The sequence below is a fragment of the Heliangelus exortis genome, chromosome 1, assembly GCF_036169615.1.
Source record: "Heliangelus exortis chromosome 1, bHelExo1.hap1, whole genome shotgun sequence".
Taxonomy (NCBI): Eukaryota; Metazoa; Chordata; class Aves; order Apodiformes; family Trochilidae; genus Heliangelus; species Heliangelus exortis.
The window spans coordinates 51716243-51743596 of NC_092422.1; the positions used below are offsets into that span (position 1 = coordinate 51716243).

General features: G+C 38.0%; 1 protein-coding gene across 1 annotated transcript; it reads left to right on the forward strand.

The window, feature by feature from the left end:
- Window positions 1-528: 528 nt before the first annotated feature.
- On the forward strand, window positions 529-24757 carry TM9SF2 (transmembrane 9 superfamily member 2). The gene is made up of 17 exons (XM_071742476.1): window positions 529-900; window positions 4302-4369; window positions 5480-5573; window positions 6264-6391; window positions 9527-9656; window positions 11145-11269; window positions 12152-12263; window positions 12913-12992; window positions 13086-13194; window positions 13318-13450; window positions 13689-13808; window positions 16504-16561; window positions 17212-17371; window positions 18514-18665; window positions 19712-19823; window positions 20424-20595; window positions 24081-24757. The coding sequence occupies exons 1-17, from the start codon at window positions 766-768 to the stop codon at window positions 24146-24148; spliced, it is 1956 nt and encodes a 651-aa protein (XP_071598577.1). The 5' UTR covers window positions 529-765; the 3' UTR covers window positions 24149-24757.
- Window positions 24758-27354: the final 2597 nt, after the last annotated feature.

A 27354-nucleotide genomic window follows, 5' to 3' on the forward strand; every position in this document is an offset into this window, starting at 1 on the left:
AAAGGGAGAGAAAAGGAAAGAAAAGGAGAGAAAAGGAGAGAAATGGAGAGAAGGGGAGAGAAAAGGAGAGGAAAAGGAGAGAAAGGGAAAGGTAGGGAGAGAAAGGGAAAGGTAGGGAGAGGGAGGGAGAGGGAGGGAGTGGGGAGGAGAGGGAGAGGTGGAGAGGGAAAGAGAAAAAAGGGAGAGAGGAAGAGGGGAAGTGGGAGAGAGACAAGGAGAGAGAGAGAGAAAGAAGGGGTAGGGAGAGGGAAGGAGAGAGAAGGAGGGGGCAGGGAGAGAGGGAGAAGGAGAGAGTGAGGGGGGGGAGAAACGGAGAGAGGGAGCGAGGACTAGGGACGGGGAGGAGGAGAGGTGAGGCCGTCCCGGCCGCGGTGCCTCCCGGCTCCCTCCCCGCTGCCAGCGGCAGGCTCGGCGTTGCCATGGCAACGGGGCCGCTACCCCGGAAGGGAACGCGCAGGGTCCCGGCCCCGGCCCCGCTCTCGGCCCGGCTCGTCGCGTGCGCCCGGCCCCGCCCCGGCCCCGCCCCCTCGCGCCCGTCAGGCGGCCCGCGCGGGCTGACGTGTCTCGCGCGCGAGAAGCCGGAAGTGGCGGCCGTCAGGGCGGGGGGGGGGGGAGAGGCGAAGCCGCGATCGTTGGCAGCGGCGGGTGGGCGGGCAGGAGAGGTGACCGGGGACCCCCCCACCCATCGCGGCACCCGCACCTCAGCACCCCCTTCCCTCCCAGCACCCTTCTCGCCGCCGTTGCTCCGCGCCGTCCCGCCCCGCCATGGCTCTGCGGCCGTTCCTCATCGTCGCCGCGGCGCTGGCGGCGGCCCCGCTTCCCCCTGCCGCCGGGTTCTACCTGCCGGGCCTGGCGCCCGTCAACTTCTGCGAAGCCGGGAAGGAGAATCCCGAGTGCAGGGTGAGTCTGAAGCGGGGGCCGAGCCCGCCGCCAGCAGCGGAGGCCTTGGCGTCGCCCGTACCCCCAGGGCCCCGGCTGCTACCGCGGCCCGAGTTTTGGCCTTTTGCTGTGGGGTTCTGTGTGTGCGTGTGGCGGGTTTGTTGTGTGTTTTTTCGATTTTTTTTTTTTTTTCCCCCAGAGGGTTTGTAGCAAAAGCCCCCCCGGGAGGTTTCGCTGATGGCACTTGGGGCGTGTTTCGGTGCCCGCGGTGATGGGTGTTGGGGAAGTGCCCGCCGTCCCCCGCAGGGAAGGCAGGAGGTGGTCGGCGTCTCTCGTGGGTTAGGGTCACGGTGTGGGAGGAAGGGGAAGCCCCGGCCGCTTATCTCTCGGGCCCTTTTAACTACGTGTTGGAAAGCTGGAGGAAGTAAGGAACTCCGTGACAGGTCGTCCCGGGGGGTGTGTGTGTGTGTGATTCTTGGCAGGACCAGGCAGCTTGATGGCTGCAAGCAGGTAGAAAATCAAGGCAAGCATGCAGTGATATTTAGCTTGCTGTGTCCTCCTGGCTGAACGAATCTGAAGTGTAGGGGCTTCTAGGCCTGAGGGTCTCAAGCTTAAACTTATTTGCATGCCTGCATCAGTGGCAAGCAAAGTCTGCACAACTGAATTACTTCCTTGTAATTGTGTTGGGTGGTAGGGTGTCAGTACTTACAATAGTCTTTGCTACTATGGGTGAGCTTTAGGAGTTTTTTGCTGTTGTGATGGAAATTATTCCAGACTGTGCTTTAAGTCTGGAATAAGGAAGCACAAGTCCACTTGCTTTTATGATCTGCTGTCTGACTGCTGTTCAATGTGGCTGTTTTACACTGACCTCAGCTTCTGTTATTAGATGAAACACTAGCCCATGATTCTTCAGAATAAGAGTCTATTTAAACTATATGCTTTTGGTAAATACCTTGCACTGACTTAGTCACAGAATCATTTGGGTTGGAAAAGATCTTTAAGATCATCAGATACAATCATTAGCCTTTCACACTGCCAAGTCCACCTGCCAGAGCAGGATCACTGAGTGTAGGTCACACAGGAATGCATCCAGGTGAGGTTTGAATGTCTCCAGAGAAGGAGACTCCACAACCTCACTGGGCAGCCTCTGCCAGTGCTCTGTCACCCTCACAGTGAAAAAACTTTTCTTTATCTTTATGTGGAAACCCCTCTGGTCCAGCTTGTACCTGTTACCCCTTGTGCTATCATTGGACATCACTGAGAAGAGCCTGGCTCCATCCTCCTGACTCTTGCCCTTGATATATTTATAAACATTAATGAGGTCTCCCCTCAGTCTCCTCCAAGTTCCCCACATAGCTCCTTCTGCTTTTCCTCATAAAGAAGACATTCCATTCCCTTAATCATCTTTGTGGCTCTGTGCTGGACTCTTTCAAGTTCTTTCAGACTTCTTACAAGTGTCTTGGCTGATTATGATGTCGGCAATAATACTGAATTTTCCTCTACCTTGAGAATTTAGATCTCTGGTGATATTTGTCAATTGTAATTTCTGTAGGTGTCCTGTCCTCTGGTGGGATAGGATGGGTTGTTGTTAGGGGCATGTGTAGCTAGCAGCACAAGAATGGTGAGACTCCTTACCTTCCCCCTTCCTCCAAGCTGTCTGCTAATCTGTATGGGCAAACTTGGTTTGGTTACTTTCTGTGTTTCTCATTGGAATGTCATTGGAAGTAGAATGTGATCTGTATAGACTTAAACAATAAGTCTTCCCTGAACATAAAGAATTCTTCTTCTAAAAAAATACTGATGGCTCCAAAGGGGACTTGTTTTTGTATGGGAAATTTACTTGTTATGGAAAATCGGTGCACATAAATCTTCTCCTACAATGAAAACCAGCTAATTTCAGGCTGCAACCTCAGCAACCAGCTGAGGTGGTCTTAATTCCTTGCTGCTTGAAGTGAGAGATTTCAGTCCTGCCTTCCTTTGGTCAATGTGTTCTTATCCTTGTCCCAGCCAGAGTAAGCTCTTTCCTGAGCTTACTATCATGGCAGAACCTATCCAACTTCTCACCAGACCATTTTTTTTCTGTGTTACTTAGTTGAAGTGCCTGACAGGATTATGACAAGTGTGCAGGTTTGCATAGCTTAGGGTAGAGGAAACAGGGGCAGAAGGTGTGTCCAGTTCATGAGTCAACCTAACAGCTCACAGCTTCCCACCTCTCCCGGAACTGCATCCTGACATGCACGTGGACAGCTACAACCCATCAGTGAAACACCGTGCCCAACTGATGTAGCTCAGATATACAGATAAGTGTGGACAAATTCATCTTTTTGGGGTGTTTTCATTTCTAGTATTTCTTGGTTTTGCTAAACTTGGGTGAATTTTCATAGGGAAGAAAAGCTCTCCTGTTGATCGCTGGTGAGAAAAATAGATGGTTTGCTGTTGAAAGGGAGTGGTCTTGGTCCTGAAAACACTCACCTTCCTTTTGCTGTCTCCAGATGTCTGTTTGCACAGTAAGACAGTTTAAACTTGCTGTGCTGCTAAAAACTGCTCTTAAATTTTTCTTTTTTAAGTCCTTTTTTAAGACTTTTTTAAGTCTTTTCTTTTTTAAAATTTTTCTTTTTTTTGCCCATCTAGCCAGCTGAATTGGTTTTCTGTGCAGTCAGCTAGCTGCCAGAAATAGTGTGAGGTTAACAGTTGCAATTTATTGGAACTGTGGGACTAGAATAAGGGGAGGGGTTTTGAGACTAAGAGGGAAGGGTGAGAGACTTCTCCCTTTGAGTAGCAGCAGGGTATCCCATCTGTAATTACTGTGTGTAGACCAAGGTAGTTTAAAACAGCAGACTGAATTTCAGGTTCTCACTCTAGAGTTACTAATAAACTTTTATAAGAAGGTAAATGTGTTTATTCTTGCTTTCTCTTTGGGAAAAGCTTCTTTTCCAACTTAAAATAGTGCATGAATCTAAATACACTGTTTAAATCCTCATAGTTCAGTTTTCAGTTGCTATGCAGATAAAATTGTGGAGCAACTAACTACAGGGAGAACTACTGATCTCGACCATACTTTCATTCATGTTCTTTTAAGACTTTTATTACACCAAAGGTGTGGTGATGACTAATATGGCTCTAACTTGGTAATTGAACTACATTATATTACTCTTGTGCATGACTTTTTGCTATCTTATTTGAATGGTTGTGTTAGCCTTTAAGTGTTTCTGTTACTTGGTCACTGTTTTTGTGATGGTTATTAGATAGTGTTTTACTTATGTTCTCAGCAGATAGAATTCATTACACAAGATTCAAATGTATAATTACATAAATCTTATATTTTCAGCTTTCCTACCGTATTCATATAACTCTATTCTCATATATCCATCAGAAGTGAAGAAATGCTGTGATGTAACTGCTGATTATCTTGTCTTTTTCAGTCTGGAATCCAGCTGTTTGTGAACAGGCTTGACTCTGTAGAGTCTGTCCTTCCCTACGAGTATACTGCGTAAGTACAGTATAATGTTTATATCATTTTAGTTGTCAGTTCTTCCAGAAATATGAATTTAATTTATCTTGAAGTATTATCAGCATCTTGGTAGAGCAGTTTCACAGTGAGGAATGTCTGGTTTGCTGACACAAGTTTACAAATGCATTCAACCAGTAGATGGATACATAAATCATTTCCTTCTTCTCAGATGTCTTTGATCACACTTCAGAATTAGTGCATGGATTCGTAGGCCCTCATGTAGGTCAAATCACTGCTTTAAAGTAACTGAATGTTAGAGTGTGCATGTGTATATAATACTTACTCTTGTGCATTAGTTGTCATTTTATAGATCAAAGTGTTACTGTCTTCAGTAGCCTATAGCCAAATGAGTTAAAGTGCTAATGAGGTGTGAACTTCACATCAATTATATTAATGAGGTGTTAAGTGTTTTCTTGGTACACATCACAGAAGTCCACAAAATGTATGGTTGCCTGGTACAAATAGGTAAAGTTATTACTCCAAAGAATATTGTGACTGTTACTATTGAAGGGGCTATTGAAATTAGGCTGGAGAAACTTGGAGGATATGCTGTTAAATGTGTTGGTGAATTAAACTGCAATAACCTGTTTATCTAATAGTGCTTGTTGTAAAGGAGCTATCTGTTTGTGTGTGTGTGTGTGGTTTTTTATTTATTTTTTTTTTACTTTTATTACTCTCCCCTATCCAAGAATATGTCCTGCATGCTTTTCTCTCAGAGCTGTCACAAAACTATGTGAAGGTTCAATTCTTAGCTAAAATCTGTGTTCAAGTAGGAAACTTCTAATTACTGAAGGGAACTTTTATGCTACCATGCTTAATACAAAGTTCTGAAGTAGTTCTGAAATACTAAGTTCTGAAGTAGCTGATGAAGAGATTCAATTGTTGGTTTGGGTTTGTTTGTTTTATTTTTCAGAATGAGCCTCTGACTTTCAGCTTACTTTACAGGATCAAGGAAGAAACTGTTTCTAGAAGGAATATTGTATAGTTCCTTTAGTTGTGATGAAGGTGTTGATTTGTGAGCACTTTCTGTGGTCTAATATTTGCAGCTGAGACTATTTTATTATCTTTCATATCTTTTCTCTAATTCAGGTTTGATTTTTGTCAAGCGGAAGGAAAGAAGCGTCCCTCTGAAAACCTTGGCCAAGTGTTGTTTGGAGAGAGGATAGAACCATCTCCTTACAGGGTGTGTTCTCTGACAAGGGGTGTTTGGTAATATAAATGTTCAAATGAGGAGAGGAGATCAGAATCTTGGAAGATCCTCTTATGAGGAGTTTATCTCAAAAAGCTTCATAATCTGAAATTTCACATAATAAAAATCTGTCAACTTAACCTAATTGTAACAGTGCACTTTGCATCATGAAGCTGTAGCCTGAAATGCTGTTGAGGTTGTCTTCATTCTTTGGAACCTGTCCACACCTGATTGTTGCTACTCAGCTGTCCCCTTGAGAACGAATTGTGTACTGTTACTTTTTTGGAACCCAATCTGAAATACTGCACTCCTTTCTGATGACTGAAGCTCTCACCTTCTCTCCTACATGTAGTAGGAGGAGACTGTGTTATCGATTGAATCTGCCTGGGACAACCTTGCTGCTTTGAGGTCAAATGACTCATCTTGTAAATCATTGCAGAAAACAGGTTTTAATCAGTAATAAGGAGCTCTTAATGTTGGAGTCCAACAGTGACCACAGGAGGGTTTTATAGCATACACCAACATAAAAATCTCCTCTGGAGGATTAATATACCTAGTCTTGATAATTTGTTAGGTGGTTTTATTGTAATAGTATAGGCAATTATAAACATGTAACAGGGACATGTCAAATACTGAAATATACAGTTACGACCTTTTTGCTCATGTGTCTTTCATTTTTCTCAGTTCACATTCAACAAGAAGGAGACATGTAAATCTGTTTGTACAAAAACATATGATACCACAAAGCCAGAAGATAAGCAGAAACTGGACTTTTTGAAAAAAAGTATGCTACTGAATTATCAGCATCATTGGTAAGTTGATACCAAAATTCACAGATTGATTAGTCTAATATGTTGGTTCCATTTAAATTATTTTTATAATTTTGTAGGTATGAGTTAATACAGATTGAATGTTAAGTATTTGGACTAAATCCATTTCCCTTCTGTTCTTGCAAAAGATGTTACGTTGTTTGTTGTCTTCATAAAACATTTCCTTCACTTGAAGGGTAAGCATGGAAATGAGTCTGTTTCCAAACACAAAGCTTTGTATGTTTTTTGTGTGGCCTTGACACTTTGTGTAAAGTACTACTATTTTTTGCATCTGTAAATGCAGAAATTAATCCTGCCCATAGCTTGAGAAAAGCCTTAAGGTCTCTTCAATCTATTGCTGTGTTATCTTAGTTTTCCTCGAGAGACTGTTGATCTGATCTCCTGTACACAGCATCTGAAGAAGAGTGCAAAGGCTCTTGAGGAACTTCAAAGTTTGTTTCTCTTATAGGATCTGGAAGTCAAATGTGGCCAATGAAAATCAGTCAATGAAATAATTTTGAGGAATGCATAAACACCTGGTTCTTTCCTCTTCTCTTGAGTCCCTCTGTAGCCATCTGAATCACCTTTGAGCATTCTGGGACTCTGGCTTCTCAGACATTGAGGTTCTCCTCTGATGGGCACTAAGAGTGGGTGTATAAATGTAAAATAGTTTTCCAGAGCTATGATCCTCTCATTCTTTGAAAGAACTTAAGGTTTTGGTTTGGTTTTGGTTTTGGTTTTTTTTTTTTTTTAAAGCCTAAAACTTAGGCTTACAGAAACTGAAAGCAGAACTGTGTAAAACTAATCACACAGAAAAGAATTTTAGACTATTTTTTCCCTTAATTTGTTTTACAAATATACTTAGTGTATTTAAGTATACTTTTTTTTCTTGTTTTGGTAGGACTGGTGAGGTTTTAGGAAGATAGGGTTCTGGTGTTCAGTGTCAAAAATTCCCTTCAAATTTAGCATGTTTCTTATATTCTTAGTTCTTTTAATAGTACTTTTTATTATTTTGCTAGGCTCACTGCCCTAAAACTTTAGATCCAATGGCATGAAGAATCCCTGTTTACATCTGTATGGTAATGATAGTCAGCCACAGCTTCACAAAGTGAAAGTGTCTGGATTTTGTGATGAATGATGCATGGTCCAGGAATATGGTCCAGGGGTATGTTGTACAGGGATCAGCAAGGTAGCATACGTGAGGATTTAGTAGAGGTTTATTATCCAGCTTCAGTTCATCATACCATTCCTGGGGAACACAGATGGTGCAAAGTACTTTTAAGGTTTTAAAAGCCACTTAATAAGATTAGGAATCAACATACTGAATTGGACTCAACAACTAGACTGATACCTTGGCTGACAGTGTTCATCACCAGATGTTCTTGAGAGACATATAAGAACACTGTTGTATAGTGTATTTGCCCCGCGTGTATAATCTCTTCAAGTCATTTTAAATTTGAAGATTAACTGTGAAAAAGGATTTGCTTCTTAAACTATCAATTTGTTCCAGCAGTGGTGCTTGAAGGCAGATCAGGATGTCTGTGCTGCAGAAGATGTAAGGGGAAGCCTTTGCCCCAACCAAATTCATTAGCTCAGGTTAATGCTTTACCTGGTTTTGATTATGAAATTAAAATACTAATAAAAGCAAGAGGTACTGCTAGCATATATTATGGAGGTAAAATTCCAAATATGGTCCAAATGTAATGTATCTATCTCTGGAATAGCTCCTAATTAGCAACTTAATTGTACCCTGTAGTCGCACAGTGGAATGAGTAGTATTTGGTTGGTGTTGCTGCTGCTTGGAACTGTGATGATAGTCTTTGGAATCTCCTGAGAACCTGGAAGCTCTGAGGGCCTGTTTTCAGCTCTTCCACTGTGTCATTATGAGTGAAGAACATTGCTGCTTATTTCTGCCTGTGGCAAGGATGATGCAGGTTTTAGTCTTGAGAACGAAGACAGCAGCTACTGCTCTTTTTACCCCCATCAGCACATCAGCTGATGTGCTTTAAAAATAGAGCTTGTTGAGAGACAGTTGAGATACTCAACAAATTAAATAATGCTCTTTTAAAAGCTATTATTATCTGAAGTCCTCATTCATGTGTTTAATTAGCTATTTACCAGTGTCTAATGAGGTATTATCAGGTATCTATTAACATTTATATCCTAGTGATTATAATAATGAGACATTTAGTGATGGACTTGGCAGTACTGGGTAAATGGTTGGACTGGTGATCTTAAGGGTCTTTTCCAACCTAAATGAATCTGATATTTTATGGCATTTCATTATAAAGGATATTCAGTAGCTTGATAAGTTTTACCAAAATATGTGTGTTGTTAACTTTCAGTCCTTTTTTAGTCTAGTGATGCACAGAAAGTGGCAGTTGTCTCATGTCTTCATGTGTGGAGCTTACTCATAGACATTTAAAAACATACCCTGGAGAAATTCATGTTGCCTTAAGGGCAGTTACTGAATTTTAATTCTTTGAATGAATTTCTTTTGAGATTTATTTTTCGGCTAGTTGAAACACTTCATGACATAAAGAAACAGGTTTGGGTTTTTTTAGTAGTTCTTTTACAGTGGTTACCATGTCTGGTATCTGTTTAAAACTATATTTTTTTATTTTGGCATTTGTACTGTTTGTAGCACGTTGGGTATTGTTTACATCTTACTGTCTTTTTTTTCCTGCGACTTTGGGGGGAAGGAATGTTCTTCCACAGATTTTTAATTGAAAATAAACTATAAACCTATTTGGCTCAGGATTTTTAAGTAATATGAACATAAATATTGTGAGACAATACTATAAAAGCAGCAAGGAAGCTTCACAAACCAGTCCAGTGACCAGAAAGTTTTGGTGGTCACAGAGTAAGTCTCCTATTGCCACCTTCTGAAGAAATAGATTGATTTTTAATTTTTTTTTTTAAAAAAAGATAAAGTATCAGTTGAAGAGCTATATGCTTATATCTCATGTGAAAATTTAATTGGCAGTCAGTGCAGTTCTGTTGGTTAAGATCTGAAAGAAGTATAATTCTTTTAGTTCATCCTCCAATAATGAGTGTAGCAAAGTTATATTAATCTGGTTTGTTTCCCTAATACTACTTATTTTGAAAGACTCTGAAATGTCACTGTGCCATTTACAGGATTGTGGACAACATGCCTGTGACCTGGTGTTATGATGTTGAAGATGGCCAGAGGTTCTGCAATCCTGGTTTTCCTATTGGCTGTTACATTACAGAAGATGGCCGTCCAAAAGATGCCTGTGTTATTAATGTATGTGTGCAATTATTTTTTTAATAACCTCTTTTTATTAATGTTAAGATTGGCCTTTTTCCAATGTCATGTTTCTATGGTGAATCCTCACTGTTTGTTTTAAGGACCTTGTTGCCTGAAACTGGTTTAAGTGTTTTTGTATCTTTGCAAGTACCACAATTTGTAAGCCTCAGCCTAAGAACTTTGTCTCTTCTGTTGCATTATGCAGAAGGGCTCTAAAATGTAGAAGAGGTGAACATGTGTAGCATTTAGTACATGTAAAGGAACAGAAAGCCATGTCATCCTTTGATGCCTAAGTCTATACATCTGACAGCTTGGACTTCACATTTTTGTGGGATAGCAGCATTTTCATGGGAGCAGGTTTGCATAGACATGTTTGTAGCTTTGCATGGAAATTAGTTCTTCTTGAATTATTGCTTTTCTAAACTTCTGTGGGCTAATGGAAGAAGGCAGAATATATAAAAACTCCTGTGAGAGATGGATCTGTTAGATTAACTGCTGGGGATCCAGGTAAGTGCACTGTAAGCATTATAGAGTAAAGAAAGCAACAGAAAGTCCAAATGCTTTTGGATTTCCACAGACCTTCTCCATGGAGAGGTCACTGAGAACCTGCAATGGGTTTTTGGGTTTACTGAAATGGCTGAGTTTACTTAATGGAGCTTATCAGAGGTGGTAGTTTCAAATTTTCTTTCCTTGCCTCAGTAATTAATTGGTTTCAGAGGCTTCATATGTATGGGTGTGTTTATGATCATATACATAATCCAGTATTTTAATCTTATTTAAGTCTCTGTTCTTAATACAAGGAAAATAATCTTTGAAGGTGTAACTGAAGGACTGTAGAAGAACACTGCATTTATATAACTTTCTTATGATTAGGATACTTTGTAGAAAAGAGTTGGGGATAGAACCATTAAGAAGTACTAATTGAACATCAGTAGATGTGATGCTTGTGGTTTAGCTATCTCTTTAACTGACTAAATTCCAAGCTGATGTTTCCCTGCAACTCAGGCTTGTTCATTACAGTTCATCCCCGTTCATCTTTGGTTTCACAAAGAGCAATTATTTGCATTGTTTGACTTCAGGGATTCTGTTTAATCTGTGAAAATACAAAAAATATACACATTGTTTTAAAATAGCTGATATTTATTAAATTCTTCTGATATGAAAGTTGTCACAGTTATCTATTCAGTTTGCTACTTTAAATAAAATGGGACATCTTCAGTTACTGAAATATTAAATATATTTATAAATTAATTTTTCTACTTTTCAACTGTAGTAAGACAGTTCTGAGCATTAACTTTTCTAGTCAGTCACTTTAATGCAAAGCCCATACTGTCTTTGTATTCCTAGAATCCCACATCCATCTTGTAGAATTGCTTAACATAAAAACTGTACACAGCCTAAGATTCTGTTATGTAAGCTCCTGCCTAGGGCTTTTAGATGTCTGCATCTTTTGATTGTTTATCATCATCTCTTTTATCATTGCAGTCAGAATTTCATGAAAAAGATACTTTTTATATCTTCAACCATGTTGACATAAAAATATATTACCATGTTGTGGAAAATGAAGCTCTGGGAGCAAGACTGGTTGCTGCTAAACTTGAACCAAAAAGGTTAGTACTCAGAAGAAATTTGTCATCAAATGGTGGTCCATCCCAGGATACTTGCTTCAATTTGGGCACCTGTTCCTGCTCAGAAATTAGTTCAGATGGGACCTGTAGATTAACTTTGCTGTTCATGTGGTGTAGTGGAGGACAGTTTGACATAATCTTGTTCTGAATTTGGTAGATCTTTGCACTATTTCCATTTGAGACCAAAAAAAAAAAATAAAAATAAAAAAAAGGATAAAATAAAACACGGAAGTGCTTTGTGTTCAGTGAAGGAACCTTCATTTCCCTACTGGGGAATGCTTGGCCTTTTGACAGAATAGGCCACCAGTGCAGGAGTAACTGAAGAGTGCAGCATTTGATGTCTTCAGCAATAAGGACTTGAATGGAGTGATTTCTCAGATGTATTCATCAGTTGTTCTGGTGTCTATGGGGCTTTTGCACAGCTCATGTCTGTTTTATTATTTCTCAGCATCTTTCTTTCCTATTCTTGGCATAGCTCAGTTTGTTGCATTGTTGGTCTGCATCATGATGAAAGTGGTTTTTTTCTGACAGAAGTTAGTAATTCTGTTGTTGTAACTTTTGGAGTGCTTTGGAAATTCTTACCAGTACTCAGACTTCTTTATTTTTGGTATTTTGCTATATGAACTGCATACTCTATATTTAGTTATGTTTAGAAGGAACAATTTTTATTCAGGTATCAAAAATTCCTGTGTTTATGATATCTTCCGTAGGAGTTCTGAAATTTATGAGATGTTAAGAACAATTTTTACTTTTAAAGGAAGAGGTCTGAGTAAAACTGATGTTTTTGTAAGATGAATGAATTAATTCTTTCTTAAGAGTGTGGTCAATGAAGTAGCTTGCATTCTGTGTTTTTTCTTCCTGCAGTTACAAGCATACTCATCCAGACAACCCTGATTGCTCAGGAGTACCTATGGATATAAGTAACAAGGCTAATGGGGAAGTAAAAATTGCTTACACATATTCAGTTTCTTTTCATGTGAGTACTAAGCTTTCTGTGATAGTTACCCCTTAAAATCATGCATTAATACTCTGAATTATACAGATGGACAAAAAAGTTATCTCAGAATAGTAAATTAGTTGTGTCCCTCTGCTAACAGTGCACGTTCTGTAGTATTGTCTCCCCATCTCTCTTGCAATATAAATTGAACTGGATTGGTAGTTGGTGCTGAAATGAGGCTGTATGAAAGCAAAGGGTAATTTGGATAGAATACTGCATAGAAACTGGAATATTATGCTGGAGTCTGTATACCTGATCTTAGTTTCTCACTGTGGTATTGACTTGCATATAAAACATATTCTCTTATTATTCTGCTAGTAATTTAAATTCCAGATGAATTCATACAATTCTTGAAGGGAGGAAGCACAATTAAATTTATTTGGTAGGCATTTATGTCTTAAGAAGGCAAAGGTGCTCAATACTATCTGGAAAATATTTTGGTTTATATTCTATGGTCCAATAGAATTGTTTGGTTTAGCTACCTATTATTAAACTATTCTTTTCAAGACATGCAGCGTGAATTTTCCAATTTGTCATGAGATTTAAGATTGTTTTGTACAAACATCAACTTTTAAATTTACAAGCTGAGTATTGAGTGTATCTGAAACTGAGGTGTTTACTCTTTCAGGAAGAAAAAAATATAAGGTGGGCATCAAGATGGGATTATATTTTGGAATCCATGCCTCATACTCACATTCAGTGGTTTAGGTGAGAAGAAATTTTGCCTTAATGTATGCAGTACTGAAGTGTTTACATTGCAATTTGAATAATGATTTCTTTTTTGAATTATTTTTAATTCAGTATTATGAATTCCTTGGTGATTGTCCTCTTTCTGTCTGGAATGGTAGCTATGATTATGCTGAGAACCCTACATAAAGACATCGCAAGATACAATCAGATGGATTCCACTGTAAGTTTAAATTGTACCTCCTAAAATTTGTTTGGAATACCCTTTTTTCAACTCTATGTATTTCTGTAACAGACTATAGAAATGGCAAGCTACTGTACTAAAATAGATGCATTGCTTTTGCAGGAAGATGCTCAAGAAGAATTTGGCTGGAAACTGGTTCATGGTGATATTTTCAGGCCCCCAAGAAAAGGAATGCTGTTGTCAGTTTTTCTAGGCTCTGGCACACAGATCTTAATAATGACTTTTGTTACCCTGTGTAAGTAATGAAGTTGGGAGGAGTTAGTTAAGTACAGATAATTTTTCACTGCTGATTGAGTGGTACTAATGAAAAATAGCAGTGTAGTTTTTGTCTAGAAATTTCTTGAGAGTCTTAAGGTTAGAAACGGATGAGCTGATATAGTAGATGTTCAGCTTTGTATGTAGAGGTTTTAAGATAACTGATATACTGACTCTAAGTCAAATCATTTTCTTAATTGTGCATTTCTGCTTCACAGTTTTTGCTTGCCTGGGATTTTTGTCACCTGCTAACCGAGGAGCTCTTATGACCTGTGCTGTAGTTTTGTGGGTACTGCTTGGAACTCCAGCTGGTTATGTTGCTGCCAGATTCTACAAATGTGAGTAAAAGTTATTTAAAATGACAGGGCTTGAGTTCGTTAAAGTAAATTATCATCACAGACTTTTTTTTTTTTTTTTGTCACAGTGCTGTTTCTAGTTTCCTCAGGGCAAGTTGGAGAAATGTACTTGCTTTACCTACAGAAAGCACATATAGAACACTGATGATGTGTTGATGTTGTTTTGATGTGATCATGCCTAGAGACCCTGAATTGCTCTTGCTACTACATATTTATGGAATTTGGAAGTAAATTCTAATTTACTAGTACTGAACTCATTATGTCAGACAGTTTGGTACTTCTGTTTCCTACAGCTGAGAGGGCAGCATTTAACTTATATTTAGTTTTAGCCATCGGTGTTGCTTGGTAACATTTTTTATTTTTTCCCCCAGATTGTGAACCTCTGGTCTTGCTTGCCTGAGATTTGTCACCTTTTCATAGCTAGTTCCTAAGTTTTTGGAAGAATGGTGTCTTAACAAACTGTGCCAGGGTGCAGGGGGAAGGATTATTAGGTGTTCTGTAGTTGCAGGAGTCAACCCAGTGGTGTTTGGGTTCCTGACAGTATTTAATTGATACTGTTTCCCTTCACTGGTCCCAGCTAGCTTTTGTTTCAAGGCTTGCCTACCAACCTCAAATAGTTTTCCCCTGTGCCCATTGGTTTATTTTAAGGTGAAACCTGCCATTCTGCTTACAGCTTGATTTGATTACCTTACTCAAGGCAAAAGACTCTATGACTGAGTAGCATCTTCTGTACTGCTTTAGTTCTGAACGAACAGGACTAAAGAAGGAGCTAATTTCTGAACTTCAGCCTGGCAGCAGGCATTGGATTTCTTCCTGTTAACCATATTCTGGTTACCATTTTAACCAAAGGCCCAAAACACAGACGAAAAGATTACATAGGAAGGAGACATTGCTTTAATTGATTGTGCACAGAATCGGTAGCTTGGGGAACATTTCCCAAATTGAGTGCACTGTTGCTCACAGTTTCACACATCTGTACATTGAAACTTACATCCCCAGCCTACATGGCCTTATGCATCACATTAAATCCTGCTGACTATGTGGGGGGGTCCTGGGTGGTCATCAGTGGTTGTTTGGGTGTATGACCCCTACTCATTCCAAGGCAAAGTTCACTTTAGGACTCATCTGCTGATGATGTTCTTGCCAAATGCTGTTGCAGGTCTTTTTTGTATGTTCTGGTCACTCACTGGTGACTCGCTGGTTCAAGTTCCATCCTGACCTTGTTTTACTTGAGGGATTAAAGCTGCAGAAAAATAGCTGGAATTATAGCTACAGAAGAAAAGCTCCAAACATATTTACATATTTGTTTGTTGTAACCTCTACTGGTACTGTTGTAATTTCACGTGAGGAGAACCACTGGGGAAAGAGGGTCTGTATTTCGTAGGGTATTTCTCAACAGTGGGAGTGATTTCATAGTTAACTATTCCTTTTTCTAATCTTCAAGCTAATTAGACTTAAATGGAAGGAGACTTTAGGACTAAGGGCATAATTGAGGACAGAATTATTCTTTATATCATGCTATATATTATGTGTTTTGAAGGATATTTTGAAATGTATTTATGGTAAATTGAATCTGGTATATTTGGTGCAGATGTAGCAAATAATAATTGTCTTATGTTATACTTATTTGGAGTAATTTAACTGATACTTGAATATTGTGTTTTAACTATTAAGACAGTGAGTGACTTGTCCAGAGTTATTGTTGTAAGAAGAGGTGGTCCATAAACTCTATAGAGCATGTAAACATGAATGTTTCTCCTATAGCATACAAAGAAAGTAAGGTGAGAGATAAAACAAAATGCAGCTGAAATGACAGCCAATTTTAAAAATGCTGAGGTTGTTTTTTTCAACATTACATTTAAAAAGTGCATCCTGTGCTGAGATTAAATGGTTAAGCTTAATAACTAGTGCTATGTTTATCTACCAAGATTTTATAAAATAGGGACTTCATTAAAATCACTCTAACTATAATCACTTCTGACTCTTCAATTAAAGAAATATGTTATTATGGCAGTACTCAGATGAAACCGTCAGCTTTGCTGAATTCCAGCAGGCTATTTTCTATGTGAAAGTATGCTGACTAGAATTTTTATCAGTGTAGTGCAAATTCATAAAGATTTTCTTAATAAAGCTATCTTTGGTTATTTGGTATCACCACTGCTTAATGCTGTTAAGCTCAAGAGAACATCACTACTTCCTGTAAGCATGTTACTCCTCTGGCTTTCTTATAAGATTCGTGGACAAGAATTATTTCAAGAAAACTGTTAAGCTTGCTTTTCACATATTTGTTTTCTAGCATTTGACTGCAGTTTTCAGTAGAAAAAAAAGCTTAAACATCTTAACCAGTGCAATTTTAAACTGTTTTTTAAACACTTAAAAGTATTTCAAATATTTTTCCTCCTTTTAGCAGATAAAATGGTCAGAGAAACAATTTATTTCATTAGATATTTCTTCCTGACCTTGGTCTGAGGTTCTTCTTTGCTTTAAAGCTCTGTGATTAAGCAATATGATGAGGTTTTAATATTGTTTTATTCAGTTTTATTACTGAATATTTAGTTTGTTCTTTTAAACTTGAGCATTGTAGCGCATTATTTTAGTATAATGGGTAAATGGACTGGAAAATTAATAGTTCTGAGCTTAATTCATGTTTTGATGACTGTCAAATGTTTTAATACAGCATTTGGAGGTGAAAAATGGAAAACAAATGTCCTGCTGACCTCATTCCTTTGTCCTGGGTAAGTTGAGAATATCACCATGATTAAAAGAATTAAATTGCTTCCCTGACATGCATAGCTAGTTTTTAAGTTTCAGCTATACAAGTATATCTTATTACATTGTCCTTTTATTCTAGAAGCTACAAGAATATTGTGGCACTTCACTTCAGACAAGGAGGAATATGTTAATGACATATCATCCTTAGATTTTTTTTTCTTTCTAGCAACCATTTGTTTATTCTTGCCACATGAAAAGGTTGATTAAGAAAGAGCATTATGATAGCAGTAAGTTTTAGACAGGCACATTTTTTCATTGCTTTTTTTAAACTCTCTAGGCTGTTTCTCTGACCACACTGTAGTTGGTCTTAAGTAGTGTCATATACTGTATAACTGCTGTGGTAAGTTTTCCTACTTAGTCACAGCAAGCAGCCTTACCCTGAAGTATAGTTAAGACAGGCATATATTTGAAATTACTTACTTAGAACGTCAGCTCCTGCTGGAGTTCAGTCCCACTTGATTAACAAAGAATTGCTTGTCTGACCTCTTCATTTTGATACTTAGTGTGTGTTGTAGCAGAGGTTTACACCAAAAATCTTAATACAGTGCTGTTGTTAATGTTATTAACTATCAAGAAGTATTTCTGTGCTTTAAGTGTGTTATGTATTTTTCAGAATTGTATTTGCAGATTTTTTCATCATGAACCTCATTCTCTGGGGAGAAGGCTCTTCAGCAGCTATTCCGTTTGGTACTTTGGTTGCTATTTTGGCACTCTGGTTTTGCATATCTGTACCACTGACGTTTATTGGTGCCTATTTTGGTTTTAAGAAAAATGTAAGTGGTTTTGAGAACTTGTTTTGTACCTGTGTTTATACAGATACATATATTTTTCACTGTATAGGCTGTGACCAAGGTAGCACCTAAGCTCTACTTCTGTCCATTTACCTTAGAGCTGCATTAGATACCCACTCTTAGGATTCCAAGACTTTGATAATCAATTGGTTGTTGGTGGTGATACTTTCTCACAGTAGTTACTGTAATCATTGTATTTAATTGAGTGAATGCTCCAGATAAAGAAGTGATTAGCATCTTTTTAATTGCTGGAAAACATTAGTTGTCCCAGATGAACACAAGGGATAGAAACTTACACATTTCTGATTTGCCTCCCTGGTTTTTGTTCCTGTCTGTCTTCTACACTGAGAATATTTTATGATCAAATTGCTAGAATTCTTGTAAAATCTCTTTAAGTATTCTGCAAATGGTTATCACTGCTTGGCAGACATTGAGATTTATGCCTAAACTGATCAGTTTTACTTACGAGTGCTCTTTGTCACTAATGACCAAACCTTGTTAAATAATGAAATCTGTGTGTTTTGCTTAAGAAGTGTTTTATTGTGGATCACAAGTTCCATGATCTCTAATTTCAGGTATTTTTGTGGTTTTTCCTATATAAGAAGCCAGAGTTTTAACTTTCTGAAGCTCTCATGGAATATCTGGAATAACTACAGAGAATATTTAAGTATCTTAGAAGGCACTTTTAAAGTTATTGTAGTTATCCCATTTTTTTAAACAAAATTCAGGGTTTGGGTTTTGGTTTTTTTTGTTTGTTTTATAACTGTGTTGAAATTCCAGCACCATTTAGAAAGCAAGAGTCTGCACCACCACAATCCCCTCCAACTGACAAGTGAAAATTCATGTTAGGCTCTGTAACAGATCTCAGACAGGCAATCATAAAAAGGGAAGTCCAAAAATCTTGCTTTGTTTTCAATAAGAATTGTCTTTTAGTTCATTTGTGTAGCAAACACTGGTAACTAGGCTGGTAGCAAAAGGAGATGGATGGTAAGCTGAGTATGCACATGCTCAAAACAGATGGTTTTGACAGTAGGCATTGCCACCACTCATTTAAAAAAGAAAGCAAAAAGGTAATGCTGTAGTTTCATGTTATTTATGTAGCAGTTTCTTATTTTTGTTTAAAGGCCATTGAACACCCTGTTCGCACAAATCAAATTCCTCGTCAAATTCCTGAGCAATCATTCTACACAAAACCATTGCCTGGCATCATCATGGGAGGGATTCTTCCTTTTGGATGTATCTTCATACAGTTGTTCTTCATTCTCAATAGTATTTGGTAAGTTAACCACATTCTGTTTGAATTTTCTCTGTCATAAAAGGTGGTAATTCCTTAATGGAATCTTTTTTCAAGATGATAACGACTGATTTTTGGTGATACAGGGAAAACTGATTTAATAAAACTTTAAATGTTATGGTATTGTTAACATTTTGTGGTTTAGAGGATACATAGTGCATGCTTTGCTTATTGAGGTGTATAGGGAAGTGGCTGTGATGTGCTTAGCAATTTACAGCTGACCCAGGATATTCAAATAGCTGATCTTCTCATGCAACTCCTCTGATTTCATGTGGAAGTGGCTCTGAAGCTGACATATGGCTTGAAAAGTAATAAGTGTATTAAAATTTACTTCAGGGCTGGCTTTGTTGCTTTTTTTTCAGTTGTTTTTGAGCTACAAAAGTATTACTACTCTTGGGAGAAAAAAGTTTCAAAAACAAATCTTGTGAAATCTTTATAAAGGCACCAGAGAGTAATTGTTATAAAAAATAAAACACCAAAGACTAGTCCAGTATAAGTGAAATCTGATGTGAGCTCATAGCATGCTAACAACCTAATCTACTGTGAGGGATTTGTCTTCCTTCTGGCACAGTTTAGTTACTGGATCTTGTTAAACTCTTTCTGAACCTTGAATAGGTGCCTCTACCCAACATAGACAGCTACAGCATTTGTCATTTCTTGTTACTTTGCAGCTCTGTTCCTTTGATTGAAATGAGAGGTGAAATCCAAGTTCTGCTGAAGTCAGTGGAAGAGGTCACGCTGATTTCACTGGAACTGTAATTTCACTCATTATGTCTAGTCAGTAATTTCCCTAAAATCCAAACCAGGAGCATGTTTTGGGCTTGCTTTCTCACTCTCTTAAGGCTGAGCTGCCAAGGCTGCTATTCTTCAGGTAGAAAATCAGTCAATTGTATGGGCATGGAACTGAGAGTTCCATGGAAGGGGAGTGCTTAAGGTGGAGGTGATATTACTGCGCACGGAGAAGTCATATTAGCACAGTGTCCACATTAATTATCTTTTTTTTTTTTTTTTTAAACTTCATTCTGTAGGTCTCACCAGATGTATTACATGTTTGGCTTCCTGTTCCTGGTATTCATTATTTTGGTCATTACATGTTCTGAGGCTACAATATTGCTCTGCTACTTCCATCTATGTGCAGAGGTAAGAAATACTCCTCGGTATTCATGTGTGATACTGTTTTAAGAATGCTTCCAATTTTAAGGCTTTTATAATCAAAAGTATTCCAGAATTCATCAGAAATGCCAATTCTTGATGTGGTGCACTTGAACCATGTCTTTAAAAAGTGAAGCAGGCTACTTCTAACAGGCAAAACTTCTAACAAATATTAAAACAGGATGCTGAGTACTGCTAATTCAGATCTCTTGTCTTTAAATTCCAAGTACCTGTTTTCTGAAGACACTGACCCATTAACTTAGTTAAAGCACATTTTGGGCATGCCTGCCTTGGGGAGAAAATGCCAGTGGCTGGCAATAGTATAGTAGGTCTGGCTTATCTAGGTCTTCATAGCTTTTGCCTGTTGGATGTTGGTCTCTAGGTTTCTTGTCTGTAATTTTTAATGGTGTAGTTAAAGCAGTACTGATTAAATCTAGTTCTTTTTCCTGTGCATAAAAACTAGAAAAAACATATTTTTGGATGAAGTGATAATAGCAAATATAGGACATGTAGCTCTGCAGTTTATTAGGCTGTATGGAATATTAACTCTTTCCTTTTTTTTTTTTTTAATTCCTTTTCCCCTTCTAGGACTATCACTGGCAGTGGCGTTCGTTTCTCACTAGTGGTTTTACTGCAGTTTATTTCCTAATATATGCAATACATTATTTTTTTTCTAAACTGCAAATCACAGGAACAGCTAGCACTATTTTATATTTCGGTTATACCATGATTATGGTTTTGATCTTCTTCCTTTTCACAGGTAAGTATATTGAACCTTATTTCTGAATTTTGATTCTACCTTTAATTTTGCACAGTAGCATCCTTGGGAAAACTTGGCTTGGTGTAAGATTATAGATTTATCTATGTCATTGATTTTTTTTTTTCCAGGTAATTGTACAGCATTTTGCAACTCTGTGATTACAAATTTTATTGAAAGAAATGAAGTGAGGATGAGGCAAAACTACTTCTAATTTGCGTTGTGGCCTATAGTTAGATCTTCAAATCTGACACCTTTAAATGCCATAAATACCTCTCCAGTTTTCATTCCTATGCTAGTCAGGTGGTATACTCGTTTTTTAAAATTAGTTGTCTTTAGAGAAACACACTTCAAATTGTCAAGTATAAAGTTACAGTTTCAATTAAGGAAAAAAATGCAGCTTTTGTGGAAGAGGAGAAAGGAAGAAAGATGAGTAAAATTTGGCAGAATACTTCTTTTCAAGCTCCATGTTTATGATGAAGTTTAATGATTTCTAAGGCTTTGATGGGTATTTATGGATACAGCTGTGTTTTGAGGCCTCCTAGAACACAAATGGCTTGTCACTGGAGCTTTTAATACAAACCTCACTATAACTAAAAGTAGACTTTTCATTTCACTTCAAGTAGGAGAACAAAAAAAATCTAGTGGGGAAAAGACCTGACATATGAGAATGTTCACTTTGACTGTAACCAAACATTAATTTCAAAGACGTGGCCACTTTAGCTGAGGACATACTGGAGCTGTGTGTGCACTGTGGCTGAATACAGATCATGATGAACAGGAATAAGAGCCTGCAAGATGTTTCTTGGGTCATTGCATGCTAAAAGGAGGGAATGGGACCTAAGTACTTTATGTAATCTCTTTGAAAAGTGATCAAGCTGTGTTCCAGAACTGGTTGGGTTTATCTTCCATCCTTCTTTTTAAGTCAGTCTAATGTGTTTTGGCATTGCTTGGAGGTATTTTGTGATTTACACATGATCTCTACTTTTATTTATATTTTGTGTACAGATCAGCAAGTCATTCTTTATGTGTAGATCAGAGATTCTGCCTCCCTTTCTTGCTCTGTCTTCTTACCCTGCCTTTCTTGTAGCCTTTATTTTTCATCTAAGTTTACTAATAGTCTCATTAAACTAAAAAATTTAAGAATGTGTGGCTGTTCAACTAGAAGTGAAAATATACTGCTGTGTGTAGATAAATTTTAAATGCAGTGCAAACTTAAAAAGTAGCATGAAAAATAATTAGGCCTTACCTAAATGTAAGGTAAATTCCTTTAGTTTCAGTAGCTTTTTCAGCCAGTATTCAGCATGTCTGCTTTTAATAGTACAGTTTTGGCAAGAAACAGAATTGTTCACCCTCTCCTCATTGTTCAGTCTGTTTACTTTGGATTCATGTAGTAATTCAGGAGTTCACATATTCGAGGTAAAGGGAATTAATGTAACCTTTTCTATGCTGAGACTTGGCTTAGCTGAGGAGCTTATGTAATTTCCATCTTTTGCCCTTGTTCTTTCAAGTCAGTCCTGTCACATGGCATTATCTGGAGGCACCAAGATGTGTTCAGTGCATCCCCCTTTTCCTTTGCTCACACTTTCACTCGACCAGTTGGTTGTGCAGAACCTGCCAGCAGATGTGGAGGGTGCTTTTCAGCATAGGTTCACAAGCAGGTGAAGAGGTGGTTTTCTCTCAGCCCCCTCAGATGCTTCATGTGGTGGTCATTTGAATGTAATTGAGACAGTGGAGGTGCAAGTTATGCTGTGCAATTTGAACCAAGCTTTCAGGGTTTGTATGCTTTTGCTTTTTGAAATTTTCACCTGAAATTAGGTGAGAATGTATGCAAAGTTAACTAGAGGGTTAGAATTTTGAAACATCACATGCTTAATTTTTTATCTACCTCCCACAAGATGAAGTACGAGTTATCCTTTAATTTTAGAAAACAGAATTCGTTAAGATCTAACAATAATTTTGTCCATTTAGGCTGATATGCATCCAAAGATGGGTATGTTCAGTTCTCTAAGATTTACTGAAGTGCTTTGAGATAAGGTTTTAGAGAAGAAGCTATAGGCAGGGTGAAGGGATGGGCAGTTCTCCAGTTTCTTAAACAAAAAGGCACATTAGCTATTTAGCAGCAACTGCTCCTAAAGGCAGCTCAGTTCCTGTGTCAGGATGGTAAAGGAGCTAAAAAGAGAAAATCCTAATCGTTGTATCAAAACTATTCTGCTGCTGCTTACTCATGTGTTAAAAATTGTCAGGATCAGGAAGGGTTTTGATGGTGCCCTGCTGCTATGTCAGTGTAACACATGCTCCAGGCACTTGCATCCATGCTGCATTCCAGGTCATTGATCAGACTCAGCAGGCAAAATACCGGGAGCTACGTGACAAATCTTTGATCCACAGCTGGGACCACAGCTACGTATCCTACTAAATGAGTCAGTTAAACATCAGTAGGTTTAGCAAGCGTGAGGGGAAAATAAATAAATAAAAATTAATGCGGTGTCATTCATGGTTCCTTCCAAGCTCGTATAGTGAATGAGTTTGCACACAACTTTGTCCCTTGTACCAGAGCTAAAATAAAGTTGATTTTTTTTTTCTAAACTTATGCAAGACCCTAACTTGACTCTTGCATAAGTTAAGGCTATGATTTTAGAGGAGGCAAATTCAGATAATCTTCAGGCCTTTTTCTAGTTTTTGTGGGAAATGAAGGTTTCTTTAACGGGCGTTCTGAGCTGTTGTTTAGTCCACTATCATTCCAAGGCTGTGTTTTGAAGTAATCCAGCTAGATTAACAGTGCCCAAATGCATTAACTACTTTTCAATCAAAATAATATTTTTGTTAAAAGCTTTTTGGGAGTTTCACAAAAGAAAGGGATGCAAATACTTTTCTTCAGCTAAAAAAATTATAAATTATCAGGAAACAGTCTTCATTCTTACGTTTCAGTTCAAGTTTGCTTATACCTGTTGACTGCTTTAAGTACTTAAGCATTTATTTTTAAGGTATGTAATACATTTTCAGTAGGAAGTACAATTTGCATAGCAACTAGACTATCTAACTGTCAATCTGATTGGCTTATTAAATATAATAATAATATTCTGACCACCTGAGCAGATGAGGTAAAGTGTGTGTGACCGGTCACAGTGATGAAGGGTGAAAGTGGAGCAATGTGAAGGAGTTGGACTGGGGAATAATGAAACAACAGACCATATATGTAGGAAGAGAAATGATAGAGAAACATCCTAAAATTATTGTCTTTTATGTGATCAGCTCTGTAATTGTGGAGATAATGAGATAGTAGCTGATGCCTGTAAAGACTGAATACTCTCTGTAACTTTCCCCTGTCTGATCTGATGGAGGTAATGAAGGCTAAAGATAGAAGTTTGCATATATGTATGTCCACATTTATGAACTACAGATAGAAGTAGATGTCACCTGTTTCAGTTTTCCTAACAAGTAATGTCGTCTTTTCTTTTTTTTTTTTCCTTCTTTATGTTTTTTAGGAACTATTGGATTCTTTGCATGCTTTTGGTTTGTAACCAAAATATACAGCGTGGTGAAAGTTGACTGAAGGAACCAATGTAAAGAATTAACACAGAAGACATTTAAATTTCATTAACATAACTTAAAGACCTGGTCTAGTTGACGAACTTGAGCTTTATCAGAAGTATTGGCTTCTTGTTCTTTGAGAATGATAATGAAAATACAGCTGCCCCAAACACTTTTTCCACTAACACGTTTGTATTTTGACTTAACAACCTGTTTTCATTCAGATCTTAATGAAGATCAAAGTTATGATATTTATGTGTTTGTAAATACAACTATACTTTCAAAGAAAAATCAAATTCTAATGGCAGAATAGCAGTGGCTGTACTACATTACTTAACGATACTTCTGATCAAGGTCCAACTGTAAATAGGTTTTTCTAGCTTGGTAGGTGGGATGAATTATTTTTCTTTGAGGGAAATGAGAACTTTTTATTATGCTAACTTTGAAGGATGACTCTTAAGAAGTGTTGCTTATAGTTTCGATGTGATTTTTATTTTTTACTGGTGTTACGTCCATAAATATTCTGATTTCTGTGACTTCATTAGTTTCGGTGTTCTTGGCCTTTTAAACTATGTGCCTCTGAGTCTTTGAATTTCTAAATTCATAATCTAATAAATATTGTAAAAATGTCTTCAGTGGCTCATTGCATATTCTAAGTTCATTAAAATATGTAAATACAATTATACTGAAGACAGAGGCGTAAAGATTGCATAGAGTATTTTATGGCATTTTGTATGGTTTGATGTATATTGACACACCCTTAGATCTGCAAGACATGGTATTTGTGGCTACATGACTGTAACAGGGAAATGTGATTGTGGAGCATGAGGATTAAATTATACACACATGAAACAAAACCACTCTGCAACATCCACCCAGTCCTTAACCCAGACATGTTTTCAGAGAGTCTGATGGAACTGTCAGTATGTTGAGAAGATCTTGCAATGCATGAGTCAGCACCCTTTGCTGATCTTGCTTTTAAAAGATCTCAATGATGCATATTCTGTATGGCAGCTGTTGCTGATTGTACTTAGTGTAGGTTAAAAAATAAAAGAAAATTACTATTTTTGCCTTATATTAAGAGACTAATATGGATGACTAGCATTAAACCTGTATTTGCTTTTTTTGAAAATTGACCATTTTGTTCGTATCTGGTTTGGTAATTTTAGACACAATTTGGCTTTGGCATGTTTCCACAAGCCTGATAAAATTTTATTTAAAATTAAATGTCATGTACCAATTTCCATTCATAAGGTTGGGGTTTTTAATTCTTGTTGGTTTACTTTTCCTAAAAGACCTTAACCCAGTGATGCTTGAATATTAAACCAAATAAACTTATATTTGGTTAAAGTAGCTTGTCATGATTAATTTCCTAAAAGTTGGCATGTGAAAAGGCCTGAGGTGACATTTCCTCAATTGTTGTGCTCCACAGCCCCTCCAGCTGAGCCACACCACCTTAATGCTCTGCCTGTCCCCAGCCACAGCTCTGTTCAGATGTTGTGTACAGGTTTGTTCTTGTGCCCCTCCCCACATACAGTCACTAGGAAATGCTGATTTCAGATAAAAGTTCCATGTTTGACATTCAAAACAGGAAAAGGGTGAGCGTGGTAAGCATTTGTTCTTTACTAATGCAGTGAACTGTAGTGTAACTCTTGGTATAAAACTTCAAAAGGATAAAATTAAGTGTTCTTACTACCCCTGGTTTTGTGATGACCTCTTATATGTGTAGTCACTGCTCAAAGATCATCAGTGGTTATTGTGCAAATGTAATGCTAAGTCTGAGAAACACAAGCCAGTTTTCTGCTATTGAAATATGAATATCATAGGTGCTCAAGAATTGCAGTGTAGCAATATGAAAACATTTTTTTAGTGTCTTTGCAGCTGCTGTTTAAAAAGCAGATAAATAGAAGCGAGATGTAGCCACTCGTAGGTATAAGGGTGTGAAACTGATGGGTATGTTTCCCTTTTTGTTTTCTGCAGCCTAGTTGAGAGGCAGCAGAAATGGCAGCTTCTCAAGTGTCTTATTTTCCTTTAAAGGCAGTTTGTGAAGTGTGTCATCATCTTCTGGAATCTAAACCTACTGCATGCAGTTTTTCAAGCAGTCTTGGGTTGGTAGAAATTGCAACTGGTTTGGAATTTGAAACAGTTTGAACAGCTACAGTACGTGTGACAATCCAGAAAGTTTAACACCTCGCAGATTTTATAGTAGAGCTATTTTAAAGCTGTCCTCTCCCTCAAAACCCATCACTGCCTCAGATAATTTTGGAAGTTTTTGTAACATTTAGATTTCTGCTGTGTTTTAGGGCATCCAGATGTTCTACTGTGTACCATACCTGTTCTTCAGACCTCTTTGGAGGCCTGGATTTTTGGCTAAACTTAGAAAATACTGGCCTCTTCAAAAGTCTTTCTGTAGTGCCAGGCATTTTCTTAAGATGCACTAATTGCACTGGTAGCTGAAAAAATATAAATTGAGGCTTAAGAAGTAGGAACATTTTGCTGAGCTGTACGAAGACAGAATTTTTAACCAAAATATAACACTTCAGACCAGTGTCTGGTTTTGGGTGGCTGGTACATAGTTTAAAAATGGGTTCTTCAGTGTCTGAAAAAAGTGACCATCATGGCTGAATTTAGTCTGAAAGTAATCCTCAGTCCAAATCGGGTTTTGAAAACATAATAGAGGACTTAGAGGTTTCATTTTCTTTCTCTGAGAAATAAGAAAAGCAGCTTTAAAGCAAGCTGTAATTCATGCCACGCTACCTGGTCCATCTGTATCCTGGTAGCTTCACATCTCATGGTCACACTTAGCTGTGTTTGAACAGCCCTAGGAGTTGTTGGATTTTTGGCATCATACAAATGATGTGTGCCCTCAGCTCCTTCCTTGCAACCATATCACACTCAATAGTTGACTTTGAGGTCATTGACAACGTCTGAGTGGTTTTTGGGCCATTTCCAGGTAAGAGGCAGTGAGGGATGACTGGTAAAGGCTGACATCATTAGTGCAATCTCCTGCTTGCTGCTTATCTCCCATTTTTACCTTTCTCCCAGTTTTGCAAGAGGATGGACTGAACACACACTTCCTCCTGTTTCAGCCCCCTGTCTTTCCCATGTGTGCAAGGAGCAGCAATTACCCTACCCAGCTCTTGCAGATAGCACAGTCCTTTAATATGTGAAAACTCTTGTGTAGCACCAAGCACAAAGGTGCAGACAGCACTGTGGGAGCTGTAGGTA